Source organism: Malaclemys terrapin, chromosome 6 (assembly GCF_027887155.1).
Source record: "Malaclemys terrapin pileata isolate rMalTer1 chromosome 6, rMalTer1.hap1, whole genome shotgun sequence".
NCBI classification, from domain to species: Eukaryota; Metazoa; Chordata; order Testudines; family Emydidae; genus Malaclemys; species Malaclemys terrapin.
In genome coordinates, this window is record NC_071510.1 from 7,755,965 (window position 1) to 7,768,376 (window position 12,412).

General features: G+C 43.6%; 1 protein-coding gene across 3 annotated transcripts in view; it reads right to left on the reverse strand.

The window, feature by feature from the left end:
- GAK (cyclin G associated kinase) overlaps positions 1–12,412 on the reverse strand; it is a 124,663-nt gene that overhangs the window by 91,977 nt on the left and 20,274 nt on the right. For all 3 annotated transcript variants that reach the window (XM_054031398.1, XM_054031397.1, XM_054031396.1), the window contains exons 2-3: positions 4,445–4,506; positions 2,444–2,503 (exon numbers count right to left, since the gene is read on the reverse strand). In XM_054031398.1, coding sequence (XP_053887373.1) covers positions 2,444–2,503; positions 4,445–4,506 — 122 coding nt within the window. The remainder of the gene's footprint in view (positions 1–2,443; positions 2,504–4,444; positions 4,507–12,412) is intronic.

The following is a 12,412-nucleotide window of genomic DNA, read 5'->3' on the forward strand; positions in this document are numbered from 1 at the left end:
TGGATATCTGCTGACATTCTGGCTGTGTGACCAAGGCAGGCCACTGTGCTCTCCACACAGGTCTATACATTAGCCTGGGGTGCCCTTTCTGGTATGGTTTTCCTTCAACTAAGTAGAAAAAGGTCTCTCAAAAATCAGAGCCAAGAAGCTTCATTATAAGCAAGATTATAAAAAAGGAAAATCCAAAACTTTATATTATAAAATTTCACTTTCAATTAAAAAGAGGATCAAGGCTCCTCATTCTGGTGGAGGGAGGAAGAGAGAGAGAAGTGAACCTAAGTGACTTTAGTCACTGGCTGAGGAGCTTACAATGTATCTGGTTATGTGTTTATATCGAAACTAGAACAGTGGGACCCTGGTCTAAAATTGGGGTCCACCGGTGTATTGAGCCATGAATGCATGAAACCAAGCTGCTTAAAAAAGGTATTGGCCAAGGGTTGTGAGTAGTGTTGTGACTCTCGGGCTTACAAAGCGTGCCCCTCTTGTGAGCTCAAATGCACAAAGTATGCAAAAGTTCATAAAATGTTACAATATCCATGAAAAATTGGTCAAAGTTGCTTACAAAGTTGAATGTTGTAACAAGTGCATGAGAACCAGACAAAGAAACTGGATTAGTCTAAACCAGAAAGGCCATGCTGATCTAATCCAAGGACTGGTAAAATTATGCTGGTTTTTAAAAAAGTGGAACCAGAAGATAACAGATCAAAATTGGTGTGCCGGATATTAGGCCTAATTAGTGGACAAAATAATGAGGGGGATGAACTATGCTGCCCACTTTTTCCCCTTTTGGGGTTTCTTAAAGAGAGAGATGTGCAAGATAGGGCAAAGATCAGTTCAATTCAGCTCTCCCTCTTATCTCCAGTCCCACCTTGCATCCTCCGACCTGCCAGCACCGCAACTCCTCTATGGGACTTTATTCCTGAAGGGAAGGCCGGCTGGCGTCGCTCTTGTTTAAGGAACTTGTTTTTCACCTGTGAGTGCTGAAAGTCATCGCATCATCATGACAGCCAGTTCTCAGCTTGCAGGGGGGAGGGGGGAAGCGAATTACCAGCACCACAAGGGCATGTAAGATCCTGTATTATATTCCCTTCTCTTGTGTTATCTTCTGCCCCATGGTTTCTTTCTTCCTAGCCTCTCTCACTCCCGACTTTTCATCGAACCCTGAAATTAACAGTTCTGCAGTTAGACAAGCCTTCCTTGTCTAAGGAGAAAGGATCCAACCAGATGACAGCCCTGACTAGATAGACTAGTTAGATCATAACTAACCAGGGTCAAAGCAGCAGGCGTCTTGATCGACTAGCCAGCCAAAGCATCCACTCGTAACTAACCAGCGATGCAGTGTTCCAAAAATATCAACAAAAGCCATATTTTACCCATCTTTTCTATCCCATCTCTTCTCCACCTTTAGTCTGCCTGTTTGTTAAGAACAGGATAAGTAGATGCCCTTCACATCAGGACAGAGTAAAATTAACCTTTGCCTTTTCATCAAAGAAAGGCTGTTCTGAAAATAAGAGGCTGATAGTTTGACACCAAAAAGAGAGAGACTTTGATAAGGTCTAACTAAGTCTGTTCTGCATAGTCACTCAACCACAGTTTCAAAATAAACACTACTTCTAATTTCTTGTTCTTTCTTGTGTTTAACCAATAAACTTTCAAATGAATTAAATGAATGCTTTGAGGTGTTTCCCAAATAATCAAGTAAAACCAAGGGCTCTATTTAAAAACAACCGCAAACCTATCTATCACTGTTTAATATTGGACAGGGAGTGAGTTTATAAAACCTGTAACTCTTCAGGCCTTTGAGACCAATATCCATACAACAGCAGGGAAAAAGAAGAAGAGTTGTTAACTCAACAAGAGGAGTAGAAAGTTTAAACAAATCTTTATCCAACTGGGAAATGACAAATTTTCTGAATTTCCCCTCTGAAATTATGACAGACCAAACCATTATCTCACATTCCACGCATAACATTACAGCTGTTTACTTTAGTATTTTGGAAACCTCCTTTGACTTCACAAATTATGGCTTAGCAATTAGTGACCTCTAGCCCATGATTGGTCACTCAAGGAAGGAGTAAATAGCAGGTGCAATCATTTATTTAAAAGGAAGTTTGATACCCACAACTCTTTATGATGTACAGTTCCTTTGGCATCAGTTTTCCAGAGTTCAATTTTATGGAGGACGCTAAAATGTTAGCTAAACATTTGAACAGACGACAAAAAAAGGAGCTGAATAACTCAAGGGACTGATGTGACTGAAAACCTTTTATCCTGTAACTCGTTGGTCTGTACCAAGCCCAGGTTTCAAAGATTTTCTTCACTGGAGAAATACTTTAGAAATACTTTCAGTGTCCATATGGATCGTGAAGCCCAGAAGCTTTCTAAGTCTTCAGGATGTTCATTTCTTTATTCTAAATATTGAATTTTGACCTAAAAAGGATACCATAAAACAAACTTCTTGAATGATAGCTCTGTTCTTCTCCTCTTCATTAGACAATAACCTCTGTATCAGAAAAAAGAATATTGAAAAAGAGTATACCGTTTTGAAGTCTTATAAACTTATAAAAACACATACATGGGAAAAATCAGAGCTAACAAAACCGTCAACTCTCAAGATAAGGGAGCAAGAGTCAAAGCTGGCTTGATCCCGCTTGGACGTGTCACCGCAACAATAACCAGGTTTCTAGTCACCTGTCCTTCTGTTCATCTACATCAGTGGTTTTCAACTTTTCCAGACTCCTTTCAGGAGTCTGATGCTCAAGCCCCACCACCCAGGGTGGAGGCATGTAACTTAGCTTCACAGGTTCCCCCAGCCAATTACACTGCTTGCCACCTTCTAACGCCGACCCTGCACTTGTGATCCCCCTAAATCCATCCCGTGGCCCCTCTGGGGCTCACGACCCCATAGGTTGAGAACTACTGATCTAGATGAGTTGATGTACCCCCTGAAAGACCTCTGCGTACCCCTGGTTGAGAACCACTGATCTATATCCACTCTCTCTGGGAGCGCAGCCTCTAGAATCATGCTTGCAGTACTGCACATAGCAGTTAGTTCTGGAAGTTAGTTCTACAGCAGTCTTCTGGACTTCTGGGATGTTTTGCTACAGCAAAGAAACTTGTGCAGCAGATTCAAGGGAATTTTTAATGGAATTAAATATGACCATCACTACCATTCTTCCTGGTTTTATTGATGTGGATATTAAATATAGTGTCCCCCACACTTCCAACTTGCTACTGATTTATGCATTAATAAATGTAATTCCACTCTGGTGGCAGAGGGAGGAGAGAGACTGGAGATTTGGGTAGCTGGAACTTTTAGCACCTACAGAGTGGTTGTGGTTTTCTGACAACAGTGCCTCTCTCTCTTGTCTTAGGTGAAAAAGAGAGATGGACTGGGAGAGATAACTTGAGTGTTCTTGCCACTCACTTGATGGTCCTGTTCCCCCTTCTGAAATGCATTTTCCTGAGGATTACCCCTAGAGAAAGTTCATTCCTGCTGAGAGGTTGCAGTCATGTAGTCTCATGGTGAAAGAGGTTTCATGCTGTTGTCTGCTAAGCAGTAGTGTAGACCAGCCCTTAAGTCAATCTAACTTACGTCACTCAGGGGTGTGAAAAAGAAACCCCCCTGAGCGATGCAAGTTACCACGACCTAAGCACTGTCCAGACCAGCACTACGTCAGAGGGAGATGCTCACCTGCTGAGATCACCTCCGCAAGAGGCGGAAGCTGAGTAATTATGCCGACGGAAGAGCGCTCTCCCGTCAGCATAGAGCGTCTTCACCAGACGTGCTGCAGCTGCGCTGATGTGACGCTTCTAGAGTAGAACTGCCCTTGGATGAAGATCTGTTTATTCCTGCCCCCCTTCCTTGCCAAAGAATGGCCACTTGGTAGGTGATGGCCCATCATCTTTGAGGACACCTGGCTAGACGTCTTTGTTTGCTTGTTTGTCTTTGAGAAATTGGTTTACCCACTCCCCAGACATGTCTGGTAAACACACTTCAGTCATGATTTCAGCTTATATTCATGTACAGTACTAGTATCCCGCAGACTATCAGACCACCAATATACGTATGCCCATATCAGTGGACCAGCTCAGTGAATGGTGGGACTTTCTGTTCTTCCCTAGGCCAGACAAAGATACATCCTCTGAGATACATCTTTATACACCAATACAAACAAGTTAGTTACTCCCCCTCTGACATGCCTAGTTATCACCCATCACCTTATACATGTTGGTTTTGACAAAGTTAAGTATTTTCTGTGCCCGTTTACACAGTAGAGGAAAGTGCGTATGTGAATCATCTGGACTGGTACAGTAAGCAATGGAGAAAATCCTTCAGCTCTAACTTTTGTTTTGTATGTATACATGTACTACAGTGACCATCATGCTAATGCACTGAGTCAAGAGACATTTCAATCTTTAAAGCGATTTAAACACACATTACCTTTAAAGCGTAATCTTTGCCACTTCCAAGATCTTGAGCTTCATATACAAAAGCAAACCCACCTATGAGATTAAGAAAAGTAAATTATACATTTCATTAATGTCTCTACCAGGTAAATTGATTAGTTAGCTTTATTTTAACAACTATACATAGAAAAATTTCAGTTAACATTAGAAGTGTCTCTAAATACAGTGAGTGTATTCGATTATTTTTCAATTCCTAATGAGCAACATTAAGAATACCATAAATGTATTGGAAAGTTGGAACGGACTTCTGCTAAGATTCAGAGAGATGGATTAGGGCTGATTCATTAGCCCTCTACAATTGCCCCTTGTGTTAGCAGGTCCCTCCCCTATGGCAAAAATATGGGTGGGCCTGCAGCCATACTACAGAGGTCAAAGAAAAAGCATCCTTGACATGCCATCCATTCTGGTCAGGTTTTTTTTGGTGGTTCAGTTATGGCCTGGACACAAAAAGAACGTCCCCCAAAATTCAAAGAGCTAAGGTGTTGCAGTCTGTGGGACAGAGCTCCCCAAAGAAAGTACCCAAAAAGTGAAGTGGCTAATGATGTTCACCGAAGTGAACCTTAAAATGATTTCACCACCTACAAATGTGTGTATCTTTTTATGAAAACGTTTTTACTCTTTACTACTGTAATTAATGGCCTAACACAATAGCTCTCTCTCAGGATGCTAGCCAATCCCTAATCCTCACTTCTTTTTTGGAGGGCTCCATGCCTGGACACCCATTTAAGTTGCCTTATATATGCTCGGGAGTAGTTCCCACATCCCATGCTTTTTATCTGTTTTTCTCATTTTCTTTAGTGTCTTATTTGCAGGTTCTACTTTGTTTTTCTTTCTTCACCCTTTTTTCTTCATTGCTCTGCTCCCCTACTTTGTGAAGCACACACGTTCACAGCTGCTCCCACTGTTCACTTCCCCAATTCTCAGTAATAGCAGGTCCCCCACTGCTTTGCTCTCCGATCTCTGCTGGCCTCTTTGGGTATTATGCTAACCTTGCGCGGTCTCCAAGCCCTACCACAAACAGGGCAGGGAAATGGCAGCTTTTGGAGCTCACAGCCTCCCTTTATTCCATCGTTGCTTCAGGCAGCACTGCTTACACCACCATGCTCCACCTGGGAAGTCTGATTTCACTAGGGGAGGGTATGCCACACAAACACTCAACCATCAATCCACTGCACTTTAAGTTTTAACTGGCTTTGTTCAAATTTTTCTGTCTTCACCTAGCAAATCATTCATGGGTCAAGTTTACCTCCGACAGGGAGAAAAGACAATATCTGGGTCTTGACACCTTCCACTAGGCCTCTTTCCACTTGCAGAAGGGCTTGCAGAAGTAACAGTAGCCCCTTTAGGAGACAGAAGTGAAGGGAATGCATTTGGACTCCATATCTAAAGAGATACTGAGACCGAAAAGAAATCCAAACCGGGGAGGTTCTCCGTTGGCTTTGTTATAATAATTATAATTAATGGAGATATCCCATCTCCTAGAACTGGAAGGGACCTTGAAAGGTCATCAAGTCCAGCCCCCTGCCTTCACTAGCAGGACCAAGTACTGGTTTTGCCCCAGATCCCCAAGTGGCCCCCTCAAGGATTGAACTCACAACCCTGGGTCTAGCAGGCCAATGCGCAAACCACCACAGCTTGAGAAAAAGGACACACTGGCTGATTTTTCCATCAAGATATTCTGTCAGTTTACATATTTGCTACCTTTCACACATCTCACTTGATTAAAGGCTTGTCTACAAGTGCAGTGCTGTAGTGGCACCGATACAGCAGCACCGGGCAGCATGTCTGGCGCAGACGGCCTACCCCAGCAGAAGCGAGCTCCCCGTCGGCATAATAAAACCACCTCTGAGCGCAGCAGACACAATGTCGGCGGGAGAGCTTCTCCTGCCAACACAGCGCTGTGCACTCCGGCACTTGTGTTGGCATAACTCAAGGGGAGGTTTAGTCACACTCTTTAGCGACAGAAGTTATGTCAACATAAGCTCTAGTGTAGACACAGCCCCAGTTTAGGTCTTAAAGCCCAACTTTCAACACTGCAAAGGCTAAATTGAATCAGTGTTCGAGGTTATTCTGACTAATTCACCTCATGACTGGGTGCTTATTTTGCACTGCTTCCAACTGGCTTCAAAGGGAATCTTAGTGATATTTCAAGTACATGGGAGAGATAAATTGCTTATTTGGGTTTTCTTAGCTACATTTTGTTATCATTTATATACAAAACTCCAAATATCATAAAGTGTAGTCATTTTCTAAACATAGATGGACTTTCTAGCATCAGTTTACTGCTAAAAGCATTATGGGTTTTTGAAGAGGCAAAACATTTATGTGCTTTCATGAACTAAGTGAGGTGGTTTGTTACCAAGCTGCCATTTGTTATTGGCGATAAACAGTTTTCACTCAACTTCTTTTCACAATGCCTACTTGGTAACTAGTTAGGAAACTGGTTCAGAGCTCTGAACACAAAACAAAGCCACCGACTTAATGGGAAGTGACACAGGAGTAAGTCATGGGCCAGTCTATTTTCCTTCTTTATTAGCTACTTATTTAATACAATGTTCAGCTGTCTGTCTGAATACACCAATAGCAAACTATTTGTACGGTTCTAATCCATTTTGGAAGTGATTTCAATTTCTTTCATCTGTGGATATGCATGACAGCCAAAACTACAAATCAATGATTTATTTGGCTGCAGTTTTTCTTCTACTGTTGAAGCATTTGCCCTGTAAGCTTATAGTAAACCGAGGAAGAGGGGATAACAAAATGAGACGGCGGTGGGAAACTAATACCTCTAACGGGATCTTATCCTAGTCCCACTAAACAAGGATATTCTCAGAGTTTTATATCAGAGAAGGAAGAGAACTCAGATGTCATAAGCCTGTAATGTTTCATAACTCAGCAACAAGACAAGAAGGATAGAGCAGGTCTAAGGAAGAGAGCAGTGCAGGAGAGACAAGAAGGAGTTGACCTGCTATTCCCTTTGACGAAGGGATCAAGATCCCAATATCTCCAGCTCAGCCACCATACACATGCTGGAACAACTGCTCTGTGCTTGAGGAACACTGCCCAGGTAAGGCAAGAGGATGAATGCATACATTTGCTTCATGAGCAAGCCAAACAGCTACAGTAGCAGGCTTTTCAGAGAGCTGGTACTCGGAACCCTTTTTGTAGGATTATGTGCAATCACTACATTCCCATCCAGTAACAGCTAACCAGCACGAGACTCCCACAGAGCATCCACTCATCTTGTTTTTCCAATAGTGCCAACAACAGAAACAGCGTGAAATTACAAGAACTCCTTGACTCTCCCTCTGCTGTTGGTATCCTTAGGGAACTACTATTTACAGGGGAAGCAGAGGCAAAATCCTGGGGGCTCGAGGTTGAAGGAAAGGAACGAGACGAGCAGAGGGGCTAGGGAAAAGTCAGAGCGAGAGAGCGAAACACTGGAGGGGACAGACAGACTAGTAGGGCACAGAAGAGAGCTCAGCTGAGAATATAAAAGAAGGGTGACAGACATACGTGTTACCAGTAAAGCAGTTTATTCAGACCCCATGTTGTGCACTTGGACTGGGTCTTTCACGGGATATAGATTCCAAGTTAGGAAGTAAATCACAAGCCTGCAGCACAGCACATCAGGAATACTCCACTTCCTCTAAATGCCAAAGGGGAAAGGGGGGCAAGCAGAACCCAAAGGAAATGACAAGTTTGTTCTCTGCAGGTTCTCCTGTTTACCCATTTATGCCTCACTTTCTAACTCCAGGTTCTGTACCCTCTGAACAGAGCCCACAGCATTTGTAGTGTGCCCCACGAGTAGGGCTCAGAGGCACTATAGTGATAAAAAACAAACCACCACCACCACCACCAGTAACTTAAATCCTTAAAAAGCCCCCACAATTCTGGAAAGAGCCCTGTTCCCACCATCAAGTGCAGAGGAGATGACGTATCAACTGGGGCCAGTTAGTCTCTTCCTGCATGGGTAATGGAACAAAACATGAGAAATTACAGCATGCCCAGTGCTTCTGCTAATCAGTGGGTGAGACACAGTTGGTGCCATCTGGCAAAGGGTTCACTGTTCTGTAACAGCTACTCTTAACAGGCCGGACAAGTAGAGCCCTGTAAATCTGCGGCTATCCGCTTTATATCTGCGGATAGGATGCGGATACAAATTTTGTATCCGCGCAGGGTTCTACTGACAAGCTCACTACACCAAGCACCATTTCATAGTATTTATCCATAAAGAACATCAGGGGAGGTCCCTAATGTAAGCTCATGTCATATTCATGCTCACAATCACTGCGTGATGTGCGTACGGATGAAATTTAAGGAGGCATGTATATGTACTGAAAGATGTTTGAAGTGTGTCCAAGGCAGAGCTGACCAGCAAGCCTTGGCCAGACAAAGGATGTTGATTCATCTGTCTCTGTTGACCGTGTAGATTAAGCAGTGTAAGCCAACACAATGGGAGCCCCATTTACAAACAACAACAGGAAAGGAGCACACAGGAAAAAACAAGCCATGAAGGTTAGCTTGGCTATGTGCAAAGGCAATGAACTTGGGGGGGGGGGGGGGGGGGAGTACAGAAGGGGTATTTTGGGGGGGGGGGGGGAGTACAGAAGGGGTATTTTTGGGGTTGTATGTAACCGTTTCTGTTTCCATTATCCTTACTCAATGCCTCTTAAATCTTATGTGGTAGAGTACCTCAATCACCTTGTTGGCCTCAGCATTTCTCTCTCGGGGGAAGAGGGGCTGGAGTAATCAGTCTGACGCCGGAGGGTTTTATTTTTCCTTATTTACATGGTGGGCCTCAGACAAAGCCCAAGTTCTCTTAAGCAAAAGAAAAAAACCCCAAACTCACAGTGCAAACAGAAATATTTTTTCCTGCCCTCTCTCCACGGTGTTACCCTACTACGCTGGCTTCTAGGTGCCAGTCCTTTCCCATGCAGCTGTTAACTGAGTTTCCTTCCCTATAGGGAGGGCAGACAACCTTCCACTCAGGGGAAGCCTTTCCTTCCTGCTGCTGCCCCGGTGCCCCACAGCTGGAAAGGCCATGGTCCCCTGACTCCCCCTATTCCGGCGCCCCTGACATGAAGTACTATTTTTGGTAACAGTTATATTTTAAAATTGCTCCAAAATTATTATTAACCTTTGAAACCTGCCATGTTTGGAGAGGTGGGACACCATCTACACTAGCTGAGTGAGCCCATATATGAACAATTAGAACTACGTTATTGGACCTGTTTGCCCTTGAAACACACTTCGAGACATACAGCATGAAGAGATGCTCTTCAGAATGAAGACTTATGTTCTTCAGTCAGCACATGAACCGACTCCCAGCCAGGGCCAGCTCTGGCTTTTTGGCCGCCCCAAGCAAAAAGAAAAAAAAAAAACCTGCGGCGCGGCCGGAGCACAGGTGCAGGGGGACCAGCAGGTGTGGGGGGGGGGGGGGGGAGAGAAAACGGGCAGGAGAGAGAGAGAAGGGGGTGGCCAGGGCTACAGCGGGGGCGCTGCCACGCAGCTCCTCCTGCTGCGCCGCCTCCTGCCGCGAGGGCTCTGCTCCGGTCGGCAGGAAGGGAAGGAAGAGGACTGCCCTGCAGGGCGCTCTAGTTCTCCGCGCCGCCGCCCCCTACAGGGCGGCCGGAGCGGAACAAGAACAAAAAAAATAAATAAATAAAAGCGGCCATGCCACCCTAGGATTGGGCAGAACGCCACCTCCAACAATCTGCCGCCCCAAGCACCAGCTTGCACAGCTGGTGCCTGGAGCCAGCCCTGCTCCCAGCACATTAAAAAAATATATATATATCAATCTACTGCAAACTTAGTGTTTTCTGAAAGGCACTACAAGTACAGGTAGCAGGCCAGCCATAAGGCTGTTCTTAAAGAACAGCCAAGCTGTATGCATTTGAAGGCACACTACAGATAGGATGTGATCTGGAACTGGAAAGGTCCAGGATATTGTAAGGTGCTGAACTGAAGATGCGATGACTAATCGACAATACAGACTGCACAAACCACCACTGAGGAAGCTAACCCTGCCAAGACTGAAGTAGCAAGGAGTTGGAGGAATAAGCTTGACCATTTCAGCTGATCATGATTACCAGAAAATGTGTGATGGCAGAGATAAGACTCCACAAACTAAGCCATTATATAGGACAGAAAACAGACTTCAATTACTCAATGCGTATCAGTGAAGGTTTTTTTTTGTTTTTTTTTGTTTTTAAAAACATTGGTCATATCCCAATTGCACAGAAGGAAGTTTACCTTTCAATTTGCCAATAATCCTATAATACTTGCTCAAAATTAATTGAGATGGCAAATTAACAACTATTGCATTCTTAAAAAAAGCACTGTTAAAGGAAAAATCAGGCTTTTTCTACCAGAAAAGCGTAATATCAGCTAGCACTCCCGATATCACTGCAAGGTCATTAATATTGCCAACCTCTTAGAAGCAGGTGTCTGAAACTACAGCTGAGAAAGCAACAAGGTGCTTCAAGGAACTGGAAGGGGTTAGAACCAAACCTATTTTATGAGCCCATCTGCGCTGAACTGCTGCGACTTTGCTGCTATTAATGCAGAAGTCTAACACTGCAGGTCTACTCTTCACAGCTGTGTCTGCTTTGTGTTACGTTTTCAAACAAAATAAAGCCAGATCATGCTAAACTCCATCCCCAGTCACATAAGGTGTTAACAGTGAATAAAGTAGCTAGAGGTCAGCGATGACCAGAGTACACAACCAATCAGCTTGACGCTACCAGCAAACAGACTCAGACTCATAGAATTTTGTAGTTTCACTGTAATGACCAGGGGACCACCACTTGTCACGGTTGCAGGACACCTCACCTGTGACCCCTCTCTGGTCTGAGTATATCCTCTCAGGTGTCAGGCCCTGTACCTTCACTTATCTCAGGGGAGAAACCCGGCATTCTCCCGATCTTGGGTCAGGCCCAACTGAGTTCAGTGCTTCCCTTTGGGAGTTATCAGTGGTTAATACAGGGGATCAGGCAGTTTTTTTCAAACCAAAGTTTAATATAAGGGAAAAAGCATTTTAACACAATAAATGGTCTATCAACCAGTCATGATTATCTTACCATAGTCCTAGGTAGGCCTATTTTACCCCAAACCCCAACCTCCAGAATATGGGGGTCAGTGTGCTCCCCAACAATGTCTGCCTCAGTCTCCCCTCTCTGTCAGGGACTCCCTTTTTAAAACTAACCAAAGGCTTTAATTCTCTCCTGTATCTGCTGAACCTGGTTACACGAGGTCCAATGGCTCAGCTCCCTACCCAAATGTACACTCTGCATGCCTGTTATCCCTTTAAGAGATTACCATGAGATGCGACTAGCAGGATCCAACACCATAATGACAAACCTGCTGGTGAATTAGCGTAATATAGGCATATAATAAACACAATACCTGGTCAAGATACAATATTTGTAAGTTACAGGTCAGCCCCATGTCCATTACACCACTGGAAAGAAACTAATTTTGCAAATTGTTCAGTATTTGCTAAAAAGCATAAAGCAAGAGTAAAGCATCAGAGGAGAACAATTTAGACTACGTATACAAGCAGTCATTTTGAATAAGTTGGAACTTGCTTGAAAATCATGAGTTATAAATATGAATAGAACTTGAACCTTAGAAGTTAAGTTCCATTTACTTTGATCAAGGCATGCATATTTAAATTTTTTTTGGAAATTAAGGTGTAGAAGTATGGCAAGAATTACTTTCAAACACAAAGTCTTTGTTTGAATGACAAGCTTTAAATTCAGTACATTTTTGGAGGTTTTCCCTGAAAAGCAATGGTTTAGAACAAGGGCAGAGAGGTTTTTGCAAAAACCAAAATTTCAAGTTATCCAAGCGTTGCAGAACACTGGGCACTGTATTTTACCATCTCTGACTTTTCCATAAGAAATGCTAAATTAAAATGGTACTTATACATGTTCTGTTC